Consider the following 24,847-nt stretch of genomic DNA (forward strand, 5'->3'; position numbering starts at 1 on the left):
AGACAATGTACATGGGACAATATGTTACAATTCCAATAGCTCCATATTTCAATGACTTAAAAACCTCAAACCAACTAAAAATTGTATAAATTCATGTACAAATATTGAAAGCATTAAATTAGAAAACTAAAAGGTGTACAACATGAAAATATTGTGTAATTTATTGACAGTCCCGGAGATAGGCCCCCCTGGAGATAGGCTATCCAAAGTCAAACCAATTTTGCCACAGTCGCACACCAGCTGGCTGAAGCTGCACTGAGCAAAAATATAAACGCAACATGCAACAATTTCAAAGATTTTACTGAGTTAAAGTTGTAGCCCATGTATCTGATGCGGTCTGGCCAGAAAAAGTATGACATGCCATACTCCCTTTGTCCAGACAGCATCAGAGTGGCGCTGTTTCACACGCGCGGATGCTTTATCTGAGATTGATGCGTCTTTCTGTCGGTGAGTCTTGGTCAAATAAATGATCAATATTTTATTTGGATGGGCAAGGAGGTACGGTAGGGTGGGGTGGGCCAGGCTCCCTAGGGCCCACCAGAACACCGACCCTGTCTAAGATGTTGGTTACTTCTATGGGAGACTGTAGTTCATATTCTTCATGTTACACCTACATGAGGACTGCATGAACTTTACAAAAACCATGTGATCAAAGGTAATTTAGTTTTGACTGTACATTTCTGCAGTTACTCTTCACCAACTTCATCCTGCAGCCATTACCTACATTATGGGAGGCTCTATTGTCAGCCAATCATTAGGGTGTTTTTGTTTGACTCGCACGAATGTGACCGAAGACCTGACTGAAACAGGAACCAACTTTGCCGCAATTAATGTAACAGTTATATGTGATATGAGGCTCTCTCTCACCAATTGATAGTACAATGTACACACATACACTGAGTGTACAAAACAGTAGGAATACCTTCCTAATATTGAGTTGCACCCCCTTTTGCCCTCTGAACAGCCTCAGGGCATGGACTCTACAAGGTGTTGAAAGCATTCCACAGGGATGCTGGCCCATGTTGATTCCAATGCTTACAACAGTTGTGTCAAGTTGGCTGGATGTCCTTTGGGTGGGCAACCATTGTTGATCCATGGGAAATTATCTCAAAGCTTAAAAATCCTTCTTTAACCTATATCCTCCCAGTCATCTACACTGAGGTGAAGTGGATTTAACAGGTGATATCAATAAGGATCATAGCTTTCACCTGGATTCACCTGGTCAGTATGTCATGGAAAGAGCAGGTGTTCCTAATGTTTTGTACACAGTGTATATTTCGTTTGTGAGTGTGTGATATGGGGGTTGGAGACATGTTTATTTCGACATTACAAAGAAAAACTTGTATAAACAATGTCAACACCGCCATGTTGCACTGAGCCCTGCTGTTGGAAAACCACATCAGTGTCCGACTTTCGGCTGTCACAGATGGACCTTCGCCGACTTCACTCTTCGACTTTTGTCTACAGTCGGTTTCATTCGCATTACTACTCAAACGAGCCCAAGGTTAGGGGTAGGGACGTCCCAAGGATCTTTCGCCTTACTACTCAAACGAGCCCAGGGTTAGGGACGTCCCAAGGATACGTGTTAGCACTAACCATTGAATGACGGCTGCTGCTTCCGAGGGGATGGCTAGCTAAACAATGACAAAAATATATCATTCTACAAATCAAGAAGAAACATTTCGCTTTTGCAAACTACTTGGATTAACCAAAGTGTTCGGATTAAATGCGTGCAGTTAGGTAGTTTATTTGGTGACCGTGTGCATGCATGTTGTTTAAATTACTGTTTGATTCAACTAATTTAGCTAGCACATGCGAAGTAGCTAACATGTCAGCTATTGGTATCTAAAGTTGAAACACGCAACTGATTTATTATTGAGTTGCATGATCGAGAAATGGATAGTATACACGTTTACAGTGCTGGCTAGTGTCAAAACGTTCGATCTTTTTATCGGGGTGTCTCGCTGGTCGATTGCTATGTGCCAGCAGCTGCATACAGCTGTCTAAAATTTAACTAGCTAGCTAGCTTGCCTTGATTCACTAATCTCAATGATGGCACACTGCAGTTCATCAGATCCAAGTGGGAAGATACCCCGTCCAGATAGCAGCGCAGTATTGATGGCAGGATCTCCCAGAAGCGTTGATCAGGCAATGAGGCCGGTGTTGTTTGAAATATTTGGAGAAATTTGGAACGTCCAGGCCCGGCTCGGGCAAGGCGTCTCGGCCTCGGTATACCGGGTGAGCTCAGGAAGGACGAGTACGGCCGCGGTTAAGGAGTTCCTAGCGGACACTCAGGGCGGAGATTACGGGTACCACAAGGAGAGGTCCGTGCTGGAAGACATCCAAGGACACAAAAACATCGGTAAGGACCTTTTTATTGTATTGTAATATGGTTGTAACGTTACTGTGCACAATCTCTGGAATTACAGCGCTCGTCTTCTAGTGTACCTCATCAATGACCAGGTTATCTGAGAATCACATTATGAGTGTTATTACAAAGGGTTTAGCTTCATTTAACCTTGGCTACTTGAAATCTGTGTTGTTATCAAGCTGATTGCCAGTCAGTCATTACAACCAAGTCACAGATCTCAATCTTGTCTCAGATCAGTCATAGTAAGCTGTTTTCAGTAACGCTGGTTTTTAAAGGATTCATTGGCATATCGTAAAGCCCTTGTCAGCCACGTCAAACCAACACCTGATGATGATGATGACCCTGACTGACACATCCTAATAACTAGAGAACGACCTCTATGGATTTTTTAGGGCTGATATCAATTTTAGGCCGATATTCAATATTTCCCAGAGACAGCCATGTATGCATAATGCATACATTTTTAAATCAAACAATACAATACATTTTACTTTGTTTTTACCAATCTACCTACATAACAACATAAAGGTAATAATTGTATTTGAATGGTAAATCTCTTGATAAACTGGGTAAATTAAGATGGCAGAGGCCTACTCACAATACAGGTGAATGCATATTCAATAGGAGCAGTGGCGACCTGTCATTTAGGGCAGGTGGGGCAGAGCCACCTGTTTTGAGCCCCACATTTTAAGGAAAAATACAAGTTTATTTAAAAAAAATTTGGGGGGGCTTGCCTGTTTTGCATGTTATTTTGGCATTAATATGTGTCATATCAGTTTGCAAACAATGTAAAAAAAAATCATTGAGTTAATAAAGCCGCATACAAACATGGTCTCTTTTTTGCTTTCTTGAGTAAGGCAGCTCCAAAATGCAGGTGTTTCAGCCTAGCTCAGTGCTTTCTTTGGTGGTGGGGCAGACAGCGGAAAATACGGAGCGTAGGTGTTGGTAATGTTCTCTAGTTGCGCCGTGATTAGCTCAGTGTTGTGTCAGTATGTCACCATGAAGTCTAAGGGTAGAGCTAGAAAATTCAAGCCCCTTGGGTGCTGCCATAGAGTTACATTAGAAGTGCCCATCCAAGAAGGCTCAAGGTCATTGGCCACAGATAAAATGACGTTAAATCACGTTATATCTACAGTACCTTTGATTGGACTGATCATGCCAACATCATACTTTCAAAATCTTAGCCAGCAGTCATCATCATGAATCAAGTCGACAATCTACTGGCAAATCCTTTTTAATCCTTGTCATATGAAGATAAATAATGAAGAGAAATGATAGATAAAACGTATCAGTGCTCATTGGACATAAACATTACACAACAAGTTGGAAATTGCAAATTCAACAATGAGTGGTTTGGAAGGAATCAGTGGCTAACTGCAAGCATTGCAAAGCAATCATTAGCCTGCTATTCAGTGGAGTGGCTGTTTGTCCCAAATCTGGGATTAAGGGTCTCTGTTCCAAATTTAAAATGATAAACATGAAACATTGGCCATGCTTTCAATGAAGCATGATTTGTTCAAAACAACTGTTAACTCGGAACTGCGAAGTCTTGAAGTCAAGTTAACTGGGAACTCTGGGGAAAAAACGAGCTCCGACTGGGGAAAATACGTTTTGAACGGTCATCCAACTCAGAATTGTAAATCCGGAACTCAGCCTCTTTCTAGAGCTACGACCTGAAGATCAATTACGTCATCATGATTCAACCTTGTTTTTTCCGAGTTCCCAGTTGTCTTGAAAGCACCATAAATCCAGAGAATGCCAGACTTTGATGACAAAATTTGCCCACGAAGGACCGCCGCACCACCTTCCTGTTCAAGTGAGCACAACACAACAAGGTGAGTCCAAAAATGTATTGTATGCTGCTGCATAAATGATGTAATATGCCAGGGAGATATGTAGGCTATACTGTAGCTAAGAAAGTAATACTAAGTGTACAGTTGAAGTCGGAAGTTTACATACACTTAGGTTGGAGTAATTAAACTTGTTTTTCAACCACTCCACACATTTCTTGTTAACAAACTATAGTCGGACATCTACTTTGTGCATGACACAAGTAATTTTTCCAACAATTGTTTACAGACAGATTATTTCACTTATAATTCACTGTATCACAATTCCAGTGGGTCAAAAGTTTACATACACTAAGTTGACTGTGCCTTTAAAAAGCCTGGAAAATTCCAGAAAATTATGTCATGGCTTTAGAAGCTTCTGATAGGCAAATTGACATCATTTGAGTCAATTGGAGGTGTACCTGTGGATTTATTTCAAGGCCTACCTTCAAACTCAGTGCCTCTTTGCTTGACATCATGGGAAAATCAAAATAAATCAGCCAAGACCTCAGAAAAAGAATTGTAGACCTCCACAAGTCTGGTTTATCCTTGGGAGCAATTTCCAAACGCCTGAAGGTACCAAGTTCATCTGTACAAACAATAGTACGGAAGTATAAACACCATGGGACCACGCAGCCGTCACACCGCTCAGGAAGGGGACGCGTTCTGCATCCTAGAGATGAACGTACTTTGGTGCGAAAAGTGCAAATCAATCCCAGAACAACAGCAAAGGACCTTGTGAAGATGCTGGAGGAAACAGGTACAAAAGTATCTATATCCACAGTAAAACGAGTCCTATATCGACATAACCTGAAAGGCCGCTCAGCAAGGAAGTAGCCACTGCTCCAAAACTGCCATAAAAAAGCCATACTACGGTTTGCAACTGCACATGGGGACAAAGATCGTACTTTTTGGAGAAATGTCCTCTGGTCTGATGAAACAAAAATAGAACTGTTTGGCCATAATGACCGTCGTTATGTTTGGAGGAAAAAGGGGTGGCTTGCAAGCCGACGAACACCATCCCAACCGTGAAGCACAGGGGTGGCAGCATCATGCTGTGAGGGTGCTTTGCTGCAGGAGGGACTGGTACACTTCACAACATAGATGGCATCATGTGGAAGGAAAATTATTTGGATATATTGAAGCAACATCTCAAGACATCAGTCAGGAAGTTAAAGCTTGGTCGCAAATGGGTCTTCCAAATGGACAATGACCCCAAGCATACTTCCAAAGTTGTGGCAAAATGGCTTAAGGACAACAAAGTCAAGGTATTGGAGTGGCCATCACAAAGCCCTGACCTCAATCCTATAGAACATTTGTGGGCAGAACTGAAAAAGCATGTGCGAGCAAGGAGGCCTACAAACCTGACTCAGTTTCACCAGCTCTGTCAGGAGGAATGGGCCAAAATTCACCCAATTTATTGTGGGAAGCTTGTGGAAGGCTACCCGAAATGTTTGACCCAAGTTAAACAATTTAAAGGAAATGCTACCAAATACTAATTGAGTGTATGTAAACTTCTGACCCACTGGGAATGTGATGAAAGAAATAAAAGCTGAAAGAAATAATTCTCTCTACTATTATTCTGACATTTCACATTCTTAAAATAAAGAGGTGATCCCAACTGACCCAAGACAGGGAATTTTTACTAGGATTAAATGTCAGGAATTGTGAAAAACTGAGTTTAAATGTAATTGGCTAAGGTGTATGTAAACTTCCGACTTCAACTGTATGTTGTGTAGTAAGCTGTTAGTAGCCCATGTGCCTCACCCTAATAATTTGGTCTATTTTCTCCTCTTAATTTCGCCTACTGTTCTGACTTGGTGGTGCACATGTAGCCTATAACCTGTTTTAGATATATGTAATCATCAAATATTGTAAGCGCTTTCATTGTCTGCTTATACAGTGGGGAGAACAAGTATTTGATACACTGCCGATTTTGCAGGTTTTCCTACTTACAAAGCATGTAGAGGTCTGTAATATTTTATCATAGGTACACTTCAACTGTGAGAGACGGAATCTAAAACAAAAATCCAGAAAATCACATTGTATGATTTTTAAGTAATTCATTTGCATTTTATTGCATGACATAAGTATTTGATACATCAGAAAAGCAGAACTTAATATTTGGTACAGAAACCTTTGTTTGCAATTACAGAGATCATATGTTTCCTGTAGGATTTGACCAGGTTTGCACACACTGCAGCAGGGATTTTGGCCCACTCCTCCATACAGACCTTCTCCAGATCCTTCAGGTTTCGGGGCTGTCGTTGGGCAATACAGACTTTCAGCTCCCTCCAAAGATTTTCTATTGGGTTCAGGTCTGGAGACTGGCTAGGCCACTCCAGGACCTTGAGATGCTTCTTACGGAGCCACTCCTTAGTTGCCCTGGCTGTGTGTTTCGGGTTGTTGTCATGCTTGAAGACTCAGCCACGACCCATCTTCAATGCTCTTACTGAGGGAAGGAGGTTGTTGGCCAAGATCTCGCGATACATGGCCCCATCCATCCTCCCCTCAATACGGTGCAGTCGTCCTGTCCCCTTTGCAGAAAAGCATCCCCAAATAATGATGTTTCCACCTCCATGCATCATGGTTGGGATGATATTCTTGGGGTTGTACTCATCCTTCTTCTTCCTCCAAACACGGCGAGTGGTTTAGACCAAAAAGCTCTATTTTTGTCTCATCAGACCACATGACCTTCTCCCATTCCTCCTCTGGATCATCCAGATGGTCATTGGCAAACTTCAGACGGGCCTGGACATGCGCTGGCTTGAGCAGGGGGACCTTGCGTGCGCTGCAGGATTTGAATCCATGACGGCGTAGTGCGTTACTAATGGTTTTCTTTGAGACTGTGGTCCCAGCTCTCTTCAGGTCATTGACCAGGTCCTGCCGTGTAGTTCTGGGCTGATCACTCACCTTCCTCATGATCATTGATGCCCCACGAGGTGAGATCTTGCATGGAGCCCCAGACCGAGGGTGATTGACCGTCATCTTGAACTTCTTCCATTTTCTAATAATTGCGCCAACAGTTGTTGCCTTCTCACCAAGCTGCTTGCCTATTGTCCTGTAGCCCATCCCAGCCTTCTGCAGGTCTACAATTTTATCCCTGATGTCCTTACACAGCTCTCTGGTCTTGGCCATTGTGGAGAGGTTGGAGTCTGTTTGATTGAGTGTGTGGACAGGTGTCTTTTATACAGGTAATGAGTTCAAACAGGTGCAGTTTAATGAGTGGAGAACAGGAGGGCTCCTTAAAGAAAAACTAACAGGTCTGTGAGAGCCGGAATTCTTACTGGTTGGTAGGTGATCAAATACTTATGTCATGCAATAACATGCAAATGAATTACTTAAAAATCATACAATGTGATTTTCTGGATTTTTTGTTTTTGTTTTAGATTCCGTCTCTTCAGTTGAAGTGTACCTATGATTAAAATTACAGACCTCTACATGCTTTATAAGTAGGAAAACCTGCAAAATCGGCAGTGTATCAAATACTTGTTCTCCCCACTGTATGTCCCCTTTATTTATCCTACGGTTCTGACTTGGTGTACAGGGAGAGCGCTGTAAGAACGGCCCATATTCTGAATTCTGTCGCTGTACATTTCAAAAGTGCTAAACAAATAGTTATATTGACTACGTCTGTCCTAGCTCGCTCATTAATGTCTTAATTGAAATTACGGATTGCTTCTTATCCGCTTGTCGTCCCCTTATGCCATAGTTTGTACATCTCAATTGTCATTCGAAACCACATTTGTTTAAGCAAGTCAGCCATATCTGCTATGTTTTTTTAAAAGGCAGTAAATGAGGCTGAATGAACTGTTTTGCTGCCAGACAAGGCTCCGCTGATAGCCAGGTGTAGCAGTGGTAAGATGTTGGGATTCTGCTGTTGGGACAGCTTTATTTAGGCCCTAACAGTTTGTGGGCACCGTTTGTCACCGTTATAGTGCAATTCATGCATTGTTTAGTGTTGTCTTTGCTGGCATGCATCCCATGTTTTTGTTTGCCCCACAAAGATTTACATGCAGAAATTGCTACTGAAGAATAGTATGTGCATGCATTGAGTTACTGCGCTTGTTTTGGCTGATCAGTGGAGTCTATGGTGCTACAGATTTGGGATTTATAGCCTACTGATCCACAACATTTGCAAAGAAGAAATCACTCCAGCATGTATGGAAGGACATCATATAGGCACTGCTGTTAGTTTGAGAATATAAAATAATAACAATTCAATGCAAATGGGTCCAACGTAACATCAAGATTTGTGAGCATGGATGCTTATGAAACAAGTATTATTTTTATTCTTCATTTTCCGTGATCGGGAAAAGGTATTTTTTCAGCTGTCAGGACGCATCTCTAAACAACTCAGCTGCCAGGACGAAATTCGAAACAACTCAATTGGCTAGTAACTTGATCCTACTGCTATGATTTTTCATACGGGGGGGGCCAGTATGAAAAATGTATGCACTCACTAATTGTAAATCGCTCTGGATAAGAGCGTCTGCTAAATTACTAAAATGTCTATTGGATCACTAAAAAAAATAAAGCGAGGCTGTAACTCTGCTCCCTTTCACATCTCCTCATCGCTCACATCACTTGGTGCGGTTTACTGCTACTATGAGAACTAGCTCAATGGCGATGACATTTGCTACCAAGCCGTAAATGTGCATAATATCTAACAAGGAGAGCGAGGGTAGGAAAAAAAGATGAAACGACGATGCACGTTCTGCCTGAATGACTCATATCTGCTTATAGATTTAGAATTTAGAATGCGCACACGCGGATCTACAGCTTTCTTGGTTCATAAACATGCAGGAAGATTATTTGGTAGCTAAACCAATTGCCAACCTTTTATTTAGGCATTTTTAAAACACTCCTTTCTTTCCCTATTACGACAATCCATCTAATCTGACTACCAACTGTCAATTTACGGATATCATTGTGGCTGGTCAGGTCAGCACACCACTAAATAGCTAACTTTACACCACAAGTCAGATGGCTCCTTGCCGAAAATGGTTAATGTTCAAAATGATAACCAGCTACCGTTAGCTAGCTATGTTGGCTATTAGCTCCTATCTGATATCTTAGTACCATATTTATCTAACCAGCTAGCTAATACCACAGATGAAAGGGTTAGTTATCGTAATCTTTGCTAACAGGTCACATACAGTGCCTTGCAAAAGTATTCATCCCCCTTGGTGTTTTTCCTATTTTGTTGCATTACAACCTGTAATTTAAATTGATTTTTATTTGGATTTCATGTAATGGGCATACACAAAATAGTCCAAATAGGTCAAGTGGTATTGTTTAAAAAAAAAAAATAACAGAAAAGTGATGCGTGCATATTTATTCACCCCCTTTGCTATGAAGCCCCTAAATTAAGATCTGGTGCAACCAATTACCTTCAGAAGTCACATAATTAGTTAAATAAAGTCCACCTGTGTGCAATCTAAGTGTCACATGATCTGTCACATGATCTCAGTATATATACACCTGTTCTGAAAGGCCCCAGAGTCTGCAACACCACTAAGCAAGGGCCACCACCAAGCAAGCAGCACCATGAAGACCGAGGAGCTCTCCAAACAGGTCAAGGACAAAGTTGTGGAGAAGTACAGATCAGGGTTGGGTTGTAAAAAAATATCTGAAACTTTGAGCATCCCACGGAGCACCATTAAATCCATTCTTAAAAAATTTAAAGAATATGGCACCACAACAAACCTGCAAAGAGATGGACACCCACCAAAACTCACGGACCAGGCAAGGAGGGAATTAATCAGAGAGGCAACAAAGACACCAAAGATAACTCTGAAGGAGCTGCAAAGCTCCACAGCGGAGATTGGAGTATCTGTCCATAGGACCACTTTAAGCCGTATACTCCAGAGCTGGGCTTTACGGAAGAGTGGCCAGAAAAAAGCCATTGCTTAAAGAAAAAAATAAACAAACACGTTTGGTGTTTGCCAAAAGGCATGTGGGAGACTCACCAAACATATGGAAGAAGGTACTCAAGGAAAACGCTATGTCGGGCGCAAACCCAACACCTCTCATCACCCCGAGAACACCATCCCCACAGTGAAACATGGTGGTGGCAGCATCATGCTGTGGGGATGTTTTTCATCGGCAGGGACTGGGAAACTGGTCAGAATTGAAGGAATGATGGATGGCGCTAAATACAGGGGAATTCTTGAGGGAAACCTGTTTCAGTCTTCCAGAGATTTGAGGCTGGGATGGAGGTTCACCTTCCAGCAGGACAATGACCCTAAGCATACTGCTAAAGCAACACTCGAGTGGTTTAAGGGGAAACATTTACATTTCTTGGAATGGCCTAGTCAAAGTCTAGACCTCAATCCAATTGAAAATCTGTGGTATGACTTAAAGATTGCTGTACACCAGCGGAACCCATCCAACTTGAAGGAGCTGGAGCAGTTTTGCCTTGAAGAATGGGCAAAAATCCCAGTGGCTAGATGTGCCAAGCTTATAGAGACATACCCCAAGAGACTTGCAGCTAATTGCTGCAAAAGGTGGCTCTACAAAGTGGGGTAGGGGGGGGGGGGGGGATGAATAGTTATGCACGCTCAAGTTCTGTTTTTTTGTTGTATTATTTCTTGTTTGTTTCACATTAACAAATATTTTGCATCTTCAAAGTGGTAGGCATGTTGTGTAAATTAAATGATACAAACCCACCCAAAATCAATTTTTAATTCCAGGTTGTAAGGCAACAAAATAAGAAAAATGCCAAGGGGGGTGAATACTTTCGCAAGCCACTGTAGCTATCTGCTTAGCTAGCTTGTTTATTGCTTGCATGTCCGGGCACGTTGACACAAGCCTTATTAGTGAATTAACTGAAATAATATTTGCAACTGGAGTTTGATTTTGGTCACTGTGTGAATTCATCAATTTCTCAATACTGCACCTTTGTGTTGGAGAATGAGCTAGCCTCCTCCCGCTGCTGATTTTCCCAGCTAGACATTCCCTGGCATTGTGCAGTGCTCGTGGCTCAGGCGGTGAGTGGCGGCTGGCATAGCAGCAGCTTTGCAATGTAGAGTGACTATCAGCAAAGCCTTAGAGAAGGACCAATAGACTAGAAAAAGCCAATATTGACCCGATATATCGGCTCAGCAGATTATCGGTGGTTCTCTACTAATAACCCAACCTCGGTCTCCTTTGTGTAAGGTTCAAGCTCTTGATTTGTTCTACAAGAATTCAATGGAAGATACGATGTTGGAGAGTTTACTTTGCCCCTATATAAAACAATTCCATATTTATTGATCATCACTGCATTTACAAGTCGTGGACTTTGGAATTGTTGACGGAGTGGGCTTTAAAAGAATATGGTTTTGATTATGAAATCGATATCGCCATATAGACTTACTTTACATTCATGATACGTGAATACTCAGATAAGACTTCCATGTTTTTATAACACATGCAATGTTTTATAACCTTTTATAACAGGGTGATAACCTTGCTTTACAGATCACATCAGTGTAACCTCAAGGAAGGGATGCATTTTATGAGTATTCAAACAGAGCCCCTGACTTCACCACCCAATCAAATCTGTGCTTATGCTGACTGTTCCATTCCTGTATGTCTCCATAGTAACGCTGTATGGGGTGTTCACCAACCACAGCCATGTGGGCGTGGCCACACGCTGCCTGCTGCTGGAGCTGCTGGATGTCAGTGTGTCTGAGCTGCTGGTTAGGGCCAGTACCCAGGGCCAGGCGGGCAGCCCCCAGAGTGGTGGTGCCCAGCAGCAGGGCCACTCCATGTGGCTGGTGCAGCACTGTGCCAGAGACATCCTGGAGGCCCTGGCCTTCCTCCACCGAGAGGGCTACGTCCATGCAGACCTCAAGCCCCGCAATGTGCTCTGGAGTGCAGACGACGAGTGCTTCAAACTCATCGACTTTGGACTCAGCTTCAAGGAGGGTAACCAGGTGAAGTGGACTCGAGAACAGGGGTTTGTGTGGGCTACATACCTCTGAGGGAGGGTTTTCAAGTTGGTTTTAGCATCTTTGTACGTTGATCAGTTATGCATAAAATTAGGTGACATACAACAGGAAAACAATTATATGGACCAGGTTAAACTTTGGTGTGTGTGGTTTTCGGCCTGTATAATAGTGTCCGTTCTCGCCGTGTGTGTTCCAAGGACGTGAAGTACATCCAGACGGATGGGTACCGTGCCCCGGAGGCTGAGCGTCAGAACTCGCTGTCCCAGGCGGGGCTGGAGGTGGAGGGCAACTCTTGCTGCTCGGCCGCTGTGGACCTCTGGAGCCTGGGTATCATCCTGCTGGAGATGTACTCAGGCATCAAACTCAAAGACACTGTCAGGTCACCCGAGTGGAAGGTACGTCCACAGCACTGCTCTCCGACTCCGGGCCTGTATTGCCACTATACTGAGTGTGCAGGCTTTTGTTCCAAACCAGCACAAACACACCTTTTTAAAAGACTGTTCTTTACCACATTATTGTCATATACACCCATCCCCTGTGATTACATAGCCAGACATACAGTGTACTGTGTTCCATAGGACTGTTGCTAATGGATACATGGGTACTTGTTTTCCTAGGAATGCAGTGGACTCTGATCCACCTGTAGCTTAATAGATCAATATGTTCTTCACATACAGTGCATTCATAAAGTACTCAGACCCCTTCACTTTTTCCACATTGTTACATTACAGCCTTATTCTAAAATGGATTAAATTGTTTTTTCCCCTCATCAATCTACACACAGTACCCCATAATGACAAAGCAAAAACTGGTTTTTAGAAATTCTTGCAAATGTATTAAAAATAAAACGGAAATATTACATTTACATAAGTATTCAGACCCTTTACTCAGTACTTTGTTGAAGCACCTTTGGCAGCGATTACAGCCTCGAGTCTTCTTGGGTATGACACTACAAGCTTGGCGCACCTGTATTTGGGGAGTTTCGCCCATTTTTCTCTGCAGATCTCTCAAGCTCTGTCAGGTTGGATGGGGAGCGTCGCTGCGCAGCTATTTTCAGGTCTCTCCAGAGATGTTCAATCGGGTTCAAGTCCGGGCTCTGGCTGGGCCACTCAAGAACATTGAGACTTGTCCCGAAGCCACTCCTGCATTGTCTTGGCTTTGTGCTTAGAGTCGTTGTCCTGTTGGAAGGTGAACCGCCCCAGTCTGAGGCCTGAGCGCTCTGGAGCAGGTTTTCATCAGGGATCTCTCTGTACTTTGCTTCGTTCATCTTTCTCTCGATCCTGACTAGTCTTCCAGTCCCTGCCCCTGAAAAACATCCCCACAGCATGATGCTGCTACCACCATGCTTCACCGTAAGGATGGTATTGGCCAGGTGATGAGCGATGCCTGGTTTCCTCCTGTGACGCTTGGCATTCAGACCAAAGAGTTCAATCTTGGTTTCATCAGACCAGAGAATCTTGTTTCTCATGGTCTGAGAGTCCTTTAGGTGCCTTTTGGCAAACTCCAAGCGGGCTGTCATGTGCCTTTTACTGAGGAGTGGCTTCCGTCTGACCACTCTACCACAAAAGCCTAATTGTTGTCCTTCTGCAAAGTTCTCCCATTTCCACAGAGGAACTCTGGAGCTCTGTCAGTGACCATCGGGTTCTTGGTCACCTTCCTGACCAAGGCCCTTCTCCCCCGATTGCTCAGTTTGGCCAGGCGGCCAGCTCTAGGAAAAGTGCTGGTGGTTCCAAACTTCTTCCACTTAAGAATGATGGAGGCCACTGTGTTTTTGGGGACATTCAATGCTGCAGACATTTCTTGGTACCCTTCTCCAGATCTGTACCTCGACATAATCCTGTCTCGGAGCTCTATGGACAATACCTTCGACCTCATGGCTCGGTTTTGTGGGGTCTTTATATAGACAGGTGTGAGTCTTTCTAAATCATGTCCACTCAATTGAATTTACCACCGGTGGACTCAGTTGTAGAAACATCCAAGGATGATAAATGGAACAGGATACACCTGAGCTCAATTTCGAGTCTCATAGCAAAGGGTCTCAATACTTATGTAAATGTCATATTTCTGTTTTTTATTTTTAATACATTTGCAAAAATTTATAAAAACCTGTTTTTGCTTTGTCATTATGAGGTATTGTGTGTAGATTGACAAGGAATTTTTATTTATTTAATCCATTTTAGAATAAGGCTGTAACATAACAAAATGTGGAAAAAGTGAAGGTCTGAATACTTTCCGAATGCTATAAATAGATAAATAAGACATTTAGGTAATAGACATTTTATTAGACAGATATGGGTGTGTTGTCCAACCTGCTGTTCTGTAGCCTACTGTTCTTTTGCTCTTGCAGGACAACAGTGCAGCAATAGTCGACCATATCTTTGCCAGTAACAGTGTGGTGTGTCCTGCTATCCCTGTCTATCACCTCAGAGACCTGATCAAGAGGTAACAACATTCATTCATTCATTCATCCATATGCATTTTGTTTTTATTGTTTTAGTTTGTACATAAATGCAGACATTTGATCCGTTGTACCAAATTGACTCTACACTCCCTTAAACATAACTCGTCATTTTCTACATTGTAAACTTGAGAGAGGGGTTCCTAACGTTGACATTCATTTTTGTAATGTTTGTATGCACCTGCAGCATGCTTCACAACGACCCCAAGCACAGAGGCACAGCCGAGACGGCCCTGCTTAGCCCTTTCTTCAGCATTCCCTTTGGTAATCAGAAACACCAATGCAAAGTCCACAGCAGATATGGGCACATCCGGTGGTGTCATAAGTATTCACCCCTCTTGGATTTTTTCATGTTTTGTTGCGTTACAAACTGGAATTGAAATGGATTTAATTGTGATTTTTTTTTTTGTCATTGCTCTACACAAAATACTCCATAATGTCAAAGTGAAAAGAAAATTCTACAAATGAATACAAATTTAATAACAAAAATATAGTCGTTGCATAAGTATTCACCCCCTTTCTTTAGGCAAGCGTAAATTAGTTCAGTAGTAAAATTTGGCTTAACAAATCACATAAGTTTACATAAGTGAAATAATAGGGGTTGACATCATTTTTGAATGACTATCCCTTCCTCTGTCCCCCATACATACAACATCTGTAAGGTCCCTCAGTCAAGTATTGAATTTCAAGCACAGATTCAACAACAAAGACCAGGGAGTCTTTCGAAAGTCTCATAAAGAAGGGAAGTGATTGGTAGATGTGTAACAATAATAGATCAGACATTGAATATCTCTTTAAGCATGGTCAAGTTAATAATTATGCTGTTGAGGATGTATTAAACCACCCAGGCACATCAAAGATACAGTCATCCTTCTGAACTTAGCTGCAGGACATTACGGAAACTGCTTAGGGATGTCACCATGAGTTGATTTTAAAACAGTTACTGAGTTCAATGGCAGTGATGGGAGAAAACTGAGGTTGGATCAACAACATTGTAGTGACTCCACAATAATGACCTCAATGATAGAGCGAAAAGAATACAAATATACAGAATTAAAATAAAATAAACGTGCACCTGTATACAACCAGGCACTAAAGTAATACTGTAAAAAAAAAAACACAAAAACAACACGACAAAGGAAAACACTTTTTGGCTTAAATGCAAAGCTGTATGATTGGGGCAAATACAACACATCACTGAGTAACTGCCTCCTTATCTTCAAGAATGGTGGTGGCTGCATCATGGTATGGGTATGCTTGACATTGGCAAAGACTGGGGAGACTTTCAGGATAAAAAGAAATGGGATGGAGCTAAGCTCAGGCAAAATCCTAGAGGGAAACCTGCTTCAGTCTGCATTCACCAGACACTGGGAGAGGAATTCACCTTTCAGCAGGACAATAACCTACAGTACCAGTCAAAAGTTTGGACACACCTACTCATTCAAGGGTTTCTTTATTTTTACTATTTTCTACATTGTAGAATAATAGTGAAGACATAAAAATTATGAAATAACACATATGGAATCATGTAGTAACCAAAAAAGTGTTAAATAAATCAAAATATATTTTATATTCTTCAAAGTAGCCACCCTTTGCCTTTGACAGCTTTGCACACTCTTGGCATTCTCTCAACCAGCTTCATGAGGAATGCTTTTCCAACAGTCTTGAAGGAGTTCCCACATATGCTGAGCACTTGTTGGCTGCTTTTCCTTCACTCTGTGGTTCAACTCATCCCAAACCATCTCAGTAGGGTTGAGGTCGTGTGATTGTGGAGACCAGGTCATCTGATGCAGCAGTCCATCACTCTCCTTCTTGGTCAAATAGCCCTTACACAGCCTGGAGGTGTGTTTTGGGTCATTGTCCTGTTGAAAAACAAATGATAGTCCCACTAAGCGCAAACCAGATGGGATGGCGTATCGCTGCAGAATGCTGTGGTAGCCATGCTGGTTAAGTGTGCCTTGAGTTCTAAATAAATCACTGACAGTGTCACCAGCAAAGCACCCCCACACCCTCACACCACCTCCTCCATGCTTCATGGTGGGAACCACACATGCAGAGATCATCCGTTCACCTACTCTGCATCTCACAAAGACATGGCAGTTGGAACCAAAAATCTTAAATTTGGACTCATCAGACCAAAGGACAGATTTCCATGGTCTAATGTCCATTGCTCGTGTTTCTTGGCCCAAGCAAGTCTCTTCTTCTTATTGGTGTCCTTTAGTAGTGGTTTCTTTGCAGCAATTCGACCATGAAGGCCTGATTCACGCAGTCTCCTCTGAATAGTTGATGTTGAGATGTGTCTGTTATTTTAACTCTGTGAAGCACTTATTTGGGCTGCAATCTGAGGTGCAGTTAACTCTAATGAACTCTGCAGCAGAGGTAACTCTGGGTCTTTCTTTCCTGTGGCGGTCCTCATGAGAGCCAGTTTCATCATAGCGCTTGATGGGTTTTGCGACTGCACTTGAAGAAACTTTCAAAGTTCTTGAAATTGTCCGGATTGACTGACCTTTATGTCTTAAAGTAATGATGGACTGTCGTTTCTCTTTGCTTATTTGAGCTGTTCTTGCCATAAGAAGGACTTGGTCTTTTACCAAATAGGGCTATCTTCTGTATACCACCCCTACCTTGTCACAACACAACTGATTGGCTCAAACGCATTAAGAAGGAAAGAAATTCCACAAATTAACTTTTAACAAGGTACACCTGTTAATTGAAATGCATTCCAGGTGACTACCTCATGAAGCTGGTTGAGAGAATGCCAAGAATGTGCAAAGCTGTCATCAAGGCAAAGGGTGGTTACTTTGAAGAAAAGTTTAACACTTTTTTGGTTACTACATGATTTCATATGTCTTATTTGATAGTTTTGATGTCTCCACTATTATTCTACGATGTAGAAAATAGTAAAAATAAAGAAAAACCCTTGAGTGAGTAGGTGTGTCCAAACTTTTGACTGGTACTGTACAACATAAGGCCAAATCAACACTGAAGTTTCCTAAGTGGCCAAGTTAGTTTTGACTTAAGTCTGCTTGAAAATCTATGGCAAGACTTGAACATTGCTGTCTAGCCATGATCCCCAAAACCTTGACAGAGCTTGAAGAATTTTTACCCAAGAAGATTCACAGCTGTAATCTCTGCCACCAAAGGTGTTTCTAACATTTATTAACTCAAGGCGGTGAATACTTATCTAATCAAGGTATGTTAGTGTTTTATTTTTCATAAAAATAAAAACATTTTTCCTCCACTTTGACATGTATTAGTATTTTGTGTGGATCGTTGACAAAAAATTACAAATCAATTTTAATCCCACTTTGTAACACAATAAAATCTGAAGAAATCGAAGGGGAGTGGATACTTATGATAGGCACTGTACCTCATTCTCATCCAGCTCATATGAAAGCTTGCATTACAGCATAATCTTACCATCTATCACTGCACCTGCCCACCAACACACTCTTTCGCTCGATTTGTAATCTACCTCTATGATATGCATATTGAATTTTCACTGAAAACAAAAAAGATTATAATCATAATAGAGAGGTTGGGTGGTGCTGTATAAACCATATAAAAGGCTTCTTAAACCTATTGATTGAAGAAAAGGGTGTGTGTGTGTGTCAGCTCCTCACATAGAAGACTTGGTTCTGCTGCCCTCTCCTGTTCTGCGCCTGCTCAACCTGATTGATGACAGCCACCTACACAATGAGGAGGAGTATGAAGGTAAGGCACAGCCTTTTCGAACCAACTTTTTGGAACCACTGACGATAAATGTAAGAACAAATAGCTCCTACAGTTGGTCTTTATGAAGATCAGCGTTGGAAATACACTGGGGCTTGTGGCACCACAAGTCAGTGCCACAAGTCATCGGTGAACTAAACAATATGATGAAGCTATATATAGACTCAGTGATATGACGTTGCCACGAGCAGCAGGATTAACCGTAGATATTACAGATGAGCGCAATGCAAGACTATGCACATATCTGTACATGTGGTGTCCGTGGGACCAAAACAGCTGAGAAGTTTATCCACGCTTTGCGCTCTTAGTTGTTGCGGAAGTCTGCACAATTCTGCTGTCCACTTCATGCTTCGTTGACTCTGCACTGCAATATTCTGGTAATTAAGAAATGTTTCTAATTACCCAGAGTCAGGTTAACTCGTGGATAAAATGTTTGTCTCTGCATGCAGTATGAAGGAAGTTAAGAGGTAGTTCTGAGAGTGTACCGGTAGACATCCAGTCAGCTAATACTAGTTAGCATTGGCTCGCGAAACTACACTGCCTACAGAAAGTATTCATATTCATACCCCCTTGACTTATTCCACATTTTGTTGTGTTACAGCCTGAATTCAAAATGGATTAAATTGATTTTGTTTTCTGTCACCCATCTACACACAATTCCTCATAATGACAAAGTGAAAACATGTTTTTAGAAATGTTAGCTAATTTATTGAAAATGAAATACAGAAATATCTCATTTACATAAGTATTCACACCCCCTGAGTCAATACATGTTAGAATAACCTTTGGTAGCGATTACAGCTGTAAGTCTCTAAGAGCTTTGCACACCTGGATTGGACAATATTTGCACATTATTATTTTTAAAATTCTACAAGCTCTGTCAAGTTGGTTGTTGATCATTGCTAGACAGCCATTTTCAAGTTTTGCCATAGACCTTCAAGCTGATTTACGTCCAAACTGTAATTAGGCCACTCAGGAATATTCAAGGTCGTCTTGGTAAGCAACTCCAGTGTATATTTGGCCTTGTGTTTTAGGTTATTGTCCTGCTGAAAGGTGAATTTGTCTCCTAGGGTCTGTTAGAAAGCAGACTGAATCCTTTAGGATTCTGCCTGTGCTTAACTCTATTCAGTTTCTTTTTATCCTAAAAAACTCCCTTGCCAATGACAAGCATACCCATAACATGATGCAGCACCACCATGCTTGAAAATATGAAGAATGGTACTCTGTGATGTGTTATGTTGGATTTGCCGCAAACATAACATAATGCTTTGTATTCAGGACATAAAGTTAATTTCTTTGCCATTTTTTTTTTCCAGCTTCACTTTAGTGCCTTATTGCAAACAGGATGCATGTTTTGGAATATTTGTATTCTGGACAGGCTTCCTTCTTTTCACTCTGTCATTTAGGTTAGTGTTGTGGAGTAACTACAATGTTGTTGATCCATCCTCAGTTTTCTCCTATTACAGCCATTAAACTCTGTAACTGTTTTAAAGTGTCCATTGGCCTCATGGTGAAATCCCTGAGCGGTTTGCTTAATGTCCTGCAGCTAAGTTGTGGGTTCGATTCCCACGGGGGGCCAGTATAAAATAATAATGTATGCACTCACTAACTGTAAGTCGCTCTGGATAAGAGCGTCTGCTAAATGACTAAAAATGTAAATGTAAAAATAACTTCACCATGCTCAAAGGGATATTCAATGTCTGCTTTTTTTTATTTTGACCCATCTACTGTTATGATGAGTTTCTCAGGTATCAAGGATGCAAGGATATACTTAGACATTCTGTGGAGATTTCATACAAAGTATTTATTGAATCACGAGCTCGTGGGTTCATCTAACAAACGGACATGGCTTTGCCCTTCGTCAGTTGAACTAACTTAACAAAGGAGACACTCTATCTTATATAGCCTTTATTACCATCTTCCTGGCATACATCTGGCAAGTCTCCATGGGCACTCCCTGCCTTTGATGTTCATCACTCTTTACCCCAAGTCACTATCCTAAACATCACTCATGCTATCCTAAACATCACTAATCTACCTTGACATAATGGAATGTAGACTTCATGGCCCCAAACCACTCATCTCTTAACTCTTTCCCTGTCCTCACAATACTATGGCATGACATCATTATACCATAAAAACATAATATAATCTACCAATAGGTGCCTTTCTTTGAGAACCATTGGAAAACCTCCCTGGTCTTTGTGGTTGAATCTATTTGAAATTCACTGCTCGACTGAGGGACCTTAAAGATAATTGTATGTGTGGGGTACAGAGACGGGGTAGTCATTCAAAAATGATGTTAAACACTTCGATTGCACACAGTGAGTCCATTAACCTTATTATGTGACTTGTTAAGCACATCTTTACTTCTGAACTTATTTAGGCTTGCCGTAACAAAGGGGTTGAATACTTTATGACTCGACATTTCAGCTTTTAATTTTTAATGACTTTGTAAAAATGTCTAACAATATAATTCCACATGGGGTATTATGTGTACAGTCGTGGTCAAAGGTTTTGAGAATGACACAAGTATTGGTCTTCACAAAGTTTGCTGCTTCAGTGTTTTGAGATATTTTTGTCAGATGTTACTATGGTATACTGAAGTATAATTACAAGCGTTCCATAAGTGTCAAAGGCTTTTATTGACAATTACATTAAGTTTATGCAAAGAGTCAATATTTGCAGTGTTGACCCTTCTTTTTCAAGACATCTGCAATCCGCCCCGGCATGCTGTCAATTAACTTCTGGGCCTCATCCTGACTGATGGCAGCCCATTTTTGCATAATCAATGCTTGAAGTTTGTCAGAATTTGTGGGTTTTTCTTTGTCCACACGCCTCTTGAGGATTGACCACAAGTTCTCAATGGGATTAAGGTCTGGGGAGTTTCCTGGCCATGGACCCAAAATGTCGATGTTTTGTTCCCCGAACCACTTAGTTATCACTTTTGCCTTATGGCAAGGTGCTCCATCATCCTGGAAAAGGCATTGTTCGTCACCAAACTGTTCTTGGATGGTTGGGAGAAGTTTCTTTTTGAGGATATGTTGGGACCATTCTTTATTCATGGCTATGTTCTTAGGCAAAATTGTGAGCGAGCCCACTCCCTTGGCTGAGAAGCAACCCCACACATGAATGGTCTCAGGGTGCTTTACTGTTGGCATGACACAGGACTGATGGTAGCGCTCACCTTGTCTTCGCCGGACAAGCTTTTGTCCGGATGCCTGAAACAATCGGAAAGGGGATTCATCAGAGAAAATGACTTTACCCCAGTCCTCAGCAGTCCAATCCCTGTACCTTTTGCCGAATATCAGTCTGTCCCTGATGTTTTTCCTGGAGAGAAGTGGCTTCCTCGCTGCCCTTCTTGACACCAGGCCATCCTCCAAAAGACTTTGCCTCACTGTGCGTGCAGATGCACTCACACCTGCCTGCAGCCATTCCTGAGCAAGCTCTGCACTGGTGGTGCCCCGATCCCGCAGCTGAATCAACTTTAGGAGACGGTCCTGGCGCTTGCTGGACTTTCTTGGGCGCCCTGAAGCCTTCTTCACAACAATTGAACCTCTCTCCTTGAAGTTCTTGATGATCCGGTAAATGGTTGATTTAGGTGCAATCTTACTAGCAGCAATATCCTTGCCTGTGAAGCCCTTTTTGTGCAAAGCAATGATGACGGCACGTGTTTCCTTGCAGGTAACCATGGTTAACAGAGGAAGAACAATGATTTCAAGCACCACCCTCCTTTTAAAGCTTCCAGTCTGTTATTCTAACTCAATCAGCATGACAGAGTGATCTCCAGCCTTGTCCTCGTCAACACTCTCACCTGTGTTAACGAGAGAATCACTGACATGATGGCAGCTGGTCCTTTTGTTGCAGGGCTGAAATGCAGTGGAAATGTTTTGGGGGGATTAAGTTCATTTTCATGGCAAAGAGGGACTTTGCAATTAATTGCAATTCATCTGATCAATCTTCATAACATTCTGGAGTATATGCAAATTGCCATCATAAAAACTGAGGCAGCAGACTGAACATTTATATTTGTGTCATTCTCAACTTTTGACCACGACTGTAGGCCAGTGACACAATTACATTCAGGCTGTAACACAACAACATTTGGAAAAAGTCAAGGGTTGTGAATACTTTCTGGAGGCACTGTACCTCTAACTTCCTTCATACTGCGAGCAGAGACAAATGTTTCATCCACAAGTTCATCTGGGTAAGTAGAAACATTTATTAATTGTCAGAATGTCGCAGTATCCCTTTAAAACACATGGTCAGATGCTACGTTGTGAATAAAGAAATACATGGAAATGGCACCATTTCTTTTTGCAAAAATGCAAAACAGGTGCAAAGTTTGCCCCCTATTTTTTTATTTACACTGATCAAAATGATATTGTGAGTGTGACTAACTAGCATGATGCTGTTGTGTTGGCAGACATCTTGGAGGACATGAAGGAGGAGTGTCAGAAGTACGGCTCTGTGGTCTCTCTTCTCATTCCCAAGGAGAACCCAGGCAAAGGACAGGTAAGACACACTAGCCCCATTACCAGTGGTTTATTGTTGTCATTTAAATACTTCCATACAATCTTTCAAAAGTATATATTTGTACATATTGTAGACCTGCATTTTTACTGTCTCTTCTTGTCTTAATCTCTGTGTGTGTATGTGTGTGTTTCCCTCAGGTGTTTGTAGAATACGCTAACGCAGGCGACTCCAAAGAGGCCCAGAGACTGCTGATGGGACGGACCTTTGATGGGAAGTTTGTCGTTGCCACATTCTACCCCCTGAGTGCTTACAAGAGAGGCTACTTGTACCAGACCGTGCAGTGAACACACACGCTCACACACCGTCAGCTGAAGAGCACAGGCCTAGGCCCCAGTCAGTCAGTCTCTGTCATGATGTGGATACTTATATCAGATCACCACTCTGCTTTCTGCAGCCTCTAGGGCAAGAGTTAACCTACTGTGCCCTGTAGCTTTAATTACTGTATATAGCAACAGTATGGATTATACAAATATCCTTTCACAATTTTCCATGTCCTCCTATGGGGATGTATACTGCTGGAGGCTGCTGTTAACATTGATCCATATTGGTCATATGTTTATCAGAGGGTAGATGGCTTGACTCTCAGTAGATAGATACACCCTCACTGGCCACAACTGTCCCACTCTGCACACTGAGCTGATGTCAAACCCTGAACAAGACAAAGAGTACAGTACCAAGTGCCCTATGGGTTTCTCTCGTAAACCCAGCAGGCTTTTTAGCTTGAATATCCTATGTTTATTTAAGTAATTGAAACTGTTCCTACTGATTGATCTTGGGTCTCTCTTGTTAAAGGCTGAGCCACAATTTCATCTTGTCCAAAGTTACCTTCCTATGACATATTTTTCTATGAGATTTTGAGACTTGAATTCCAAAGGTACCACTCCAGAACATCAGTAGAATCACGTTCTGAGACTAAAGTCCAACCATTGAACTGCGGCACTTTTCTATGGTACATAAAAAAATCATCTAATCTTTAGTAATTTCTACCATATGTTTTTATATAATAAATTCTACCTTATATAGTGTTATTCAATTTTGTCCAAATTGCCACATATACCAAGTTTACTCCTGAATGGTTGGGCTGATGTAAATGGAAGTTCAGTTTTCGATACGTTATGAAAGGGATGGGTAATTCCCTAGCTCTGTACAGTACATAGCAACAAGCCTACTGTACGCTCAGGACCCATGAATAGGGTTTTCACAGTGGAATATTTCAGTTGGATAGCATTACAGCTGTGTCAGTGTTGTAGCACAGTAGCTGACTATTCCAGTTCTGTCTGTGAGTTTTATAGTCTGCATGTCAAATCAGTGTGTGAGAGCAGAGCTAGTTTAGTTGTTTGTTGACTATGGTGAGATTATAGAATAATTCAAGACTTTTGTAGCCTCTGTCGTGTGTTGAAGATGTTGAAATGAACAACAAAATGTTGCATGCACTGAACTGAATTGTTAGAGGCAGTATTTATTCTGACAGTTTTGACTCTCCCCCTTGTCTGTCTGCTGCTCATATTCAGGCCAATGACCCTGTGAATCTTAGGCTGGGCACAGAGGCTTCTGAATCAGTAGGCTGGCATTGAAACTAGAACAGTTTCAAGCAGGGGGCTAGTGGCATCCTGCCCATCTATATAAATACTGCAGCACCCCTTAGCGGTAAGGACTCGTCTTCCTATATTATACCTACAGTAGCTGATCTTCTAAAACTCCATCCTGCCTGCCCAACCTCTCCAGATGCTCTTTAAGTTATTTGAGAAAGAGACCATATTTACATGAGCAAAAATAACTACTATTTAAAGCACATTGTTGATACACTGCGATTTACTCCATTTGTAACTCACACTTTCAGTCAACTGGCATCATGCGACAAGTGTGAATGCTGATTGAGACATCGTTGACGACGTCCTGCCTAAATGTGAAGTACTGACTCTAGGACCTCTGAGTGACGTACCATCAATATGTGAGGTGATCCATACTAAATGTAGTCCACTGC

General features: G+C 41.8%; 1 protein-coding gene across 2 annotated transcripts; it reads left to right on the plus strand.

Moving 5' to 3' along the window:
• The first annotated feature begins 1,951 nt into the window (after window positions 1–1,951).
• On the plus strand, window positions 1,952–24,632 carry LOC311131142 (serine/threonine-protein kinase Kist-like). Of its 2 annotated transcripts, none has more exons than XM_084163976.1 (8): window positions 1,952–2,362; window positions 11,788–12,122; window positions 12,335–12,532; window positions 14,485–14,579; window positions 14,783–14,859; window positions 18,211–18,309; window positions 22,754–22,842; window positions 23,001–24,632. In XM_084163976.1, the coding sequence occupies exons 1-8, from the start codon at window positions 2,050–2,052 to the stop codon at window positions 23,145–23,147; spliced, it is 1,353 nt and encodes a 450-aa protein (XP_084020102.1). In that variant the 5' UTR covers window positions 1,952–2,049; the 3' UTR covers window positions 23,148–24,632. The 2 variants fall into 2 exon arrangements, with proteins under 2 accessions (XP_084020102.1, XP_084020103.1); XM_084163977.1 differs by lacking the exon at window positions 1,952–2,362 and adding an exon at window positions 4,050–4,206.
• Window positions 24,633–24,847: the final 215 nt, after the last annotated feature.

Source organism: Coregonus lavaretus (genome assembly GCF_964263955.1).
Source record: "Coregonus lavaretus genome assembly, chromosome: 6".
NCBI classification, from domain to species: Eukaryota; Metazoa; Chordata; class Actinopteri; order Salmoniformes; family Salmonidae; genus Coregonus; species Coregonus lavaretus.

Coding starts and splice junctions, on each gene's coding strand:
- LOC311131142 (XM_084163976.1), top strand. CDS start 2,050: ATGATGGCACACTGCAGTTCATCAGATCCAAGTGGGAAGATACCCCGT. Junction 18,310..22,753: donor CAATGAGGAGGAGTATGAAG/GTAAGGCACAGC, acceptor TTGTGTTGGCAG/ACATCTTGGAGGACATGAAG. Junction 22,843..23,000: donor AGAACCCAGGCAAAGGACAG/GTAAGACACACT, acceptor TGTTTCCCTCAG/GTGTTTGTAGAATACGCTAA.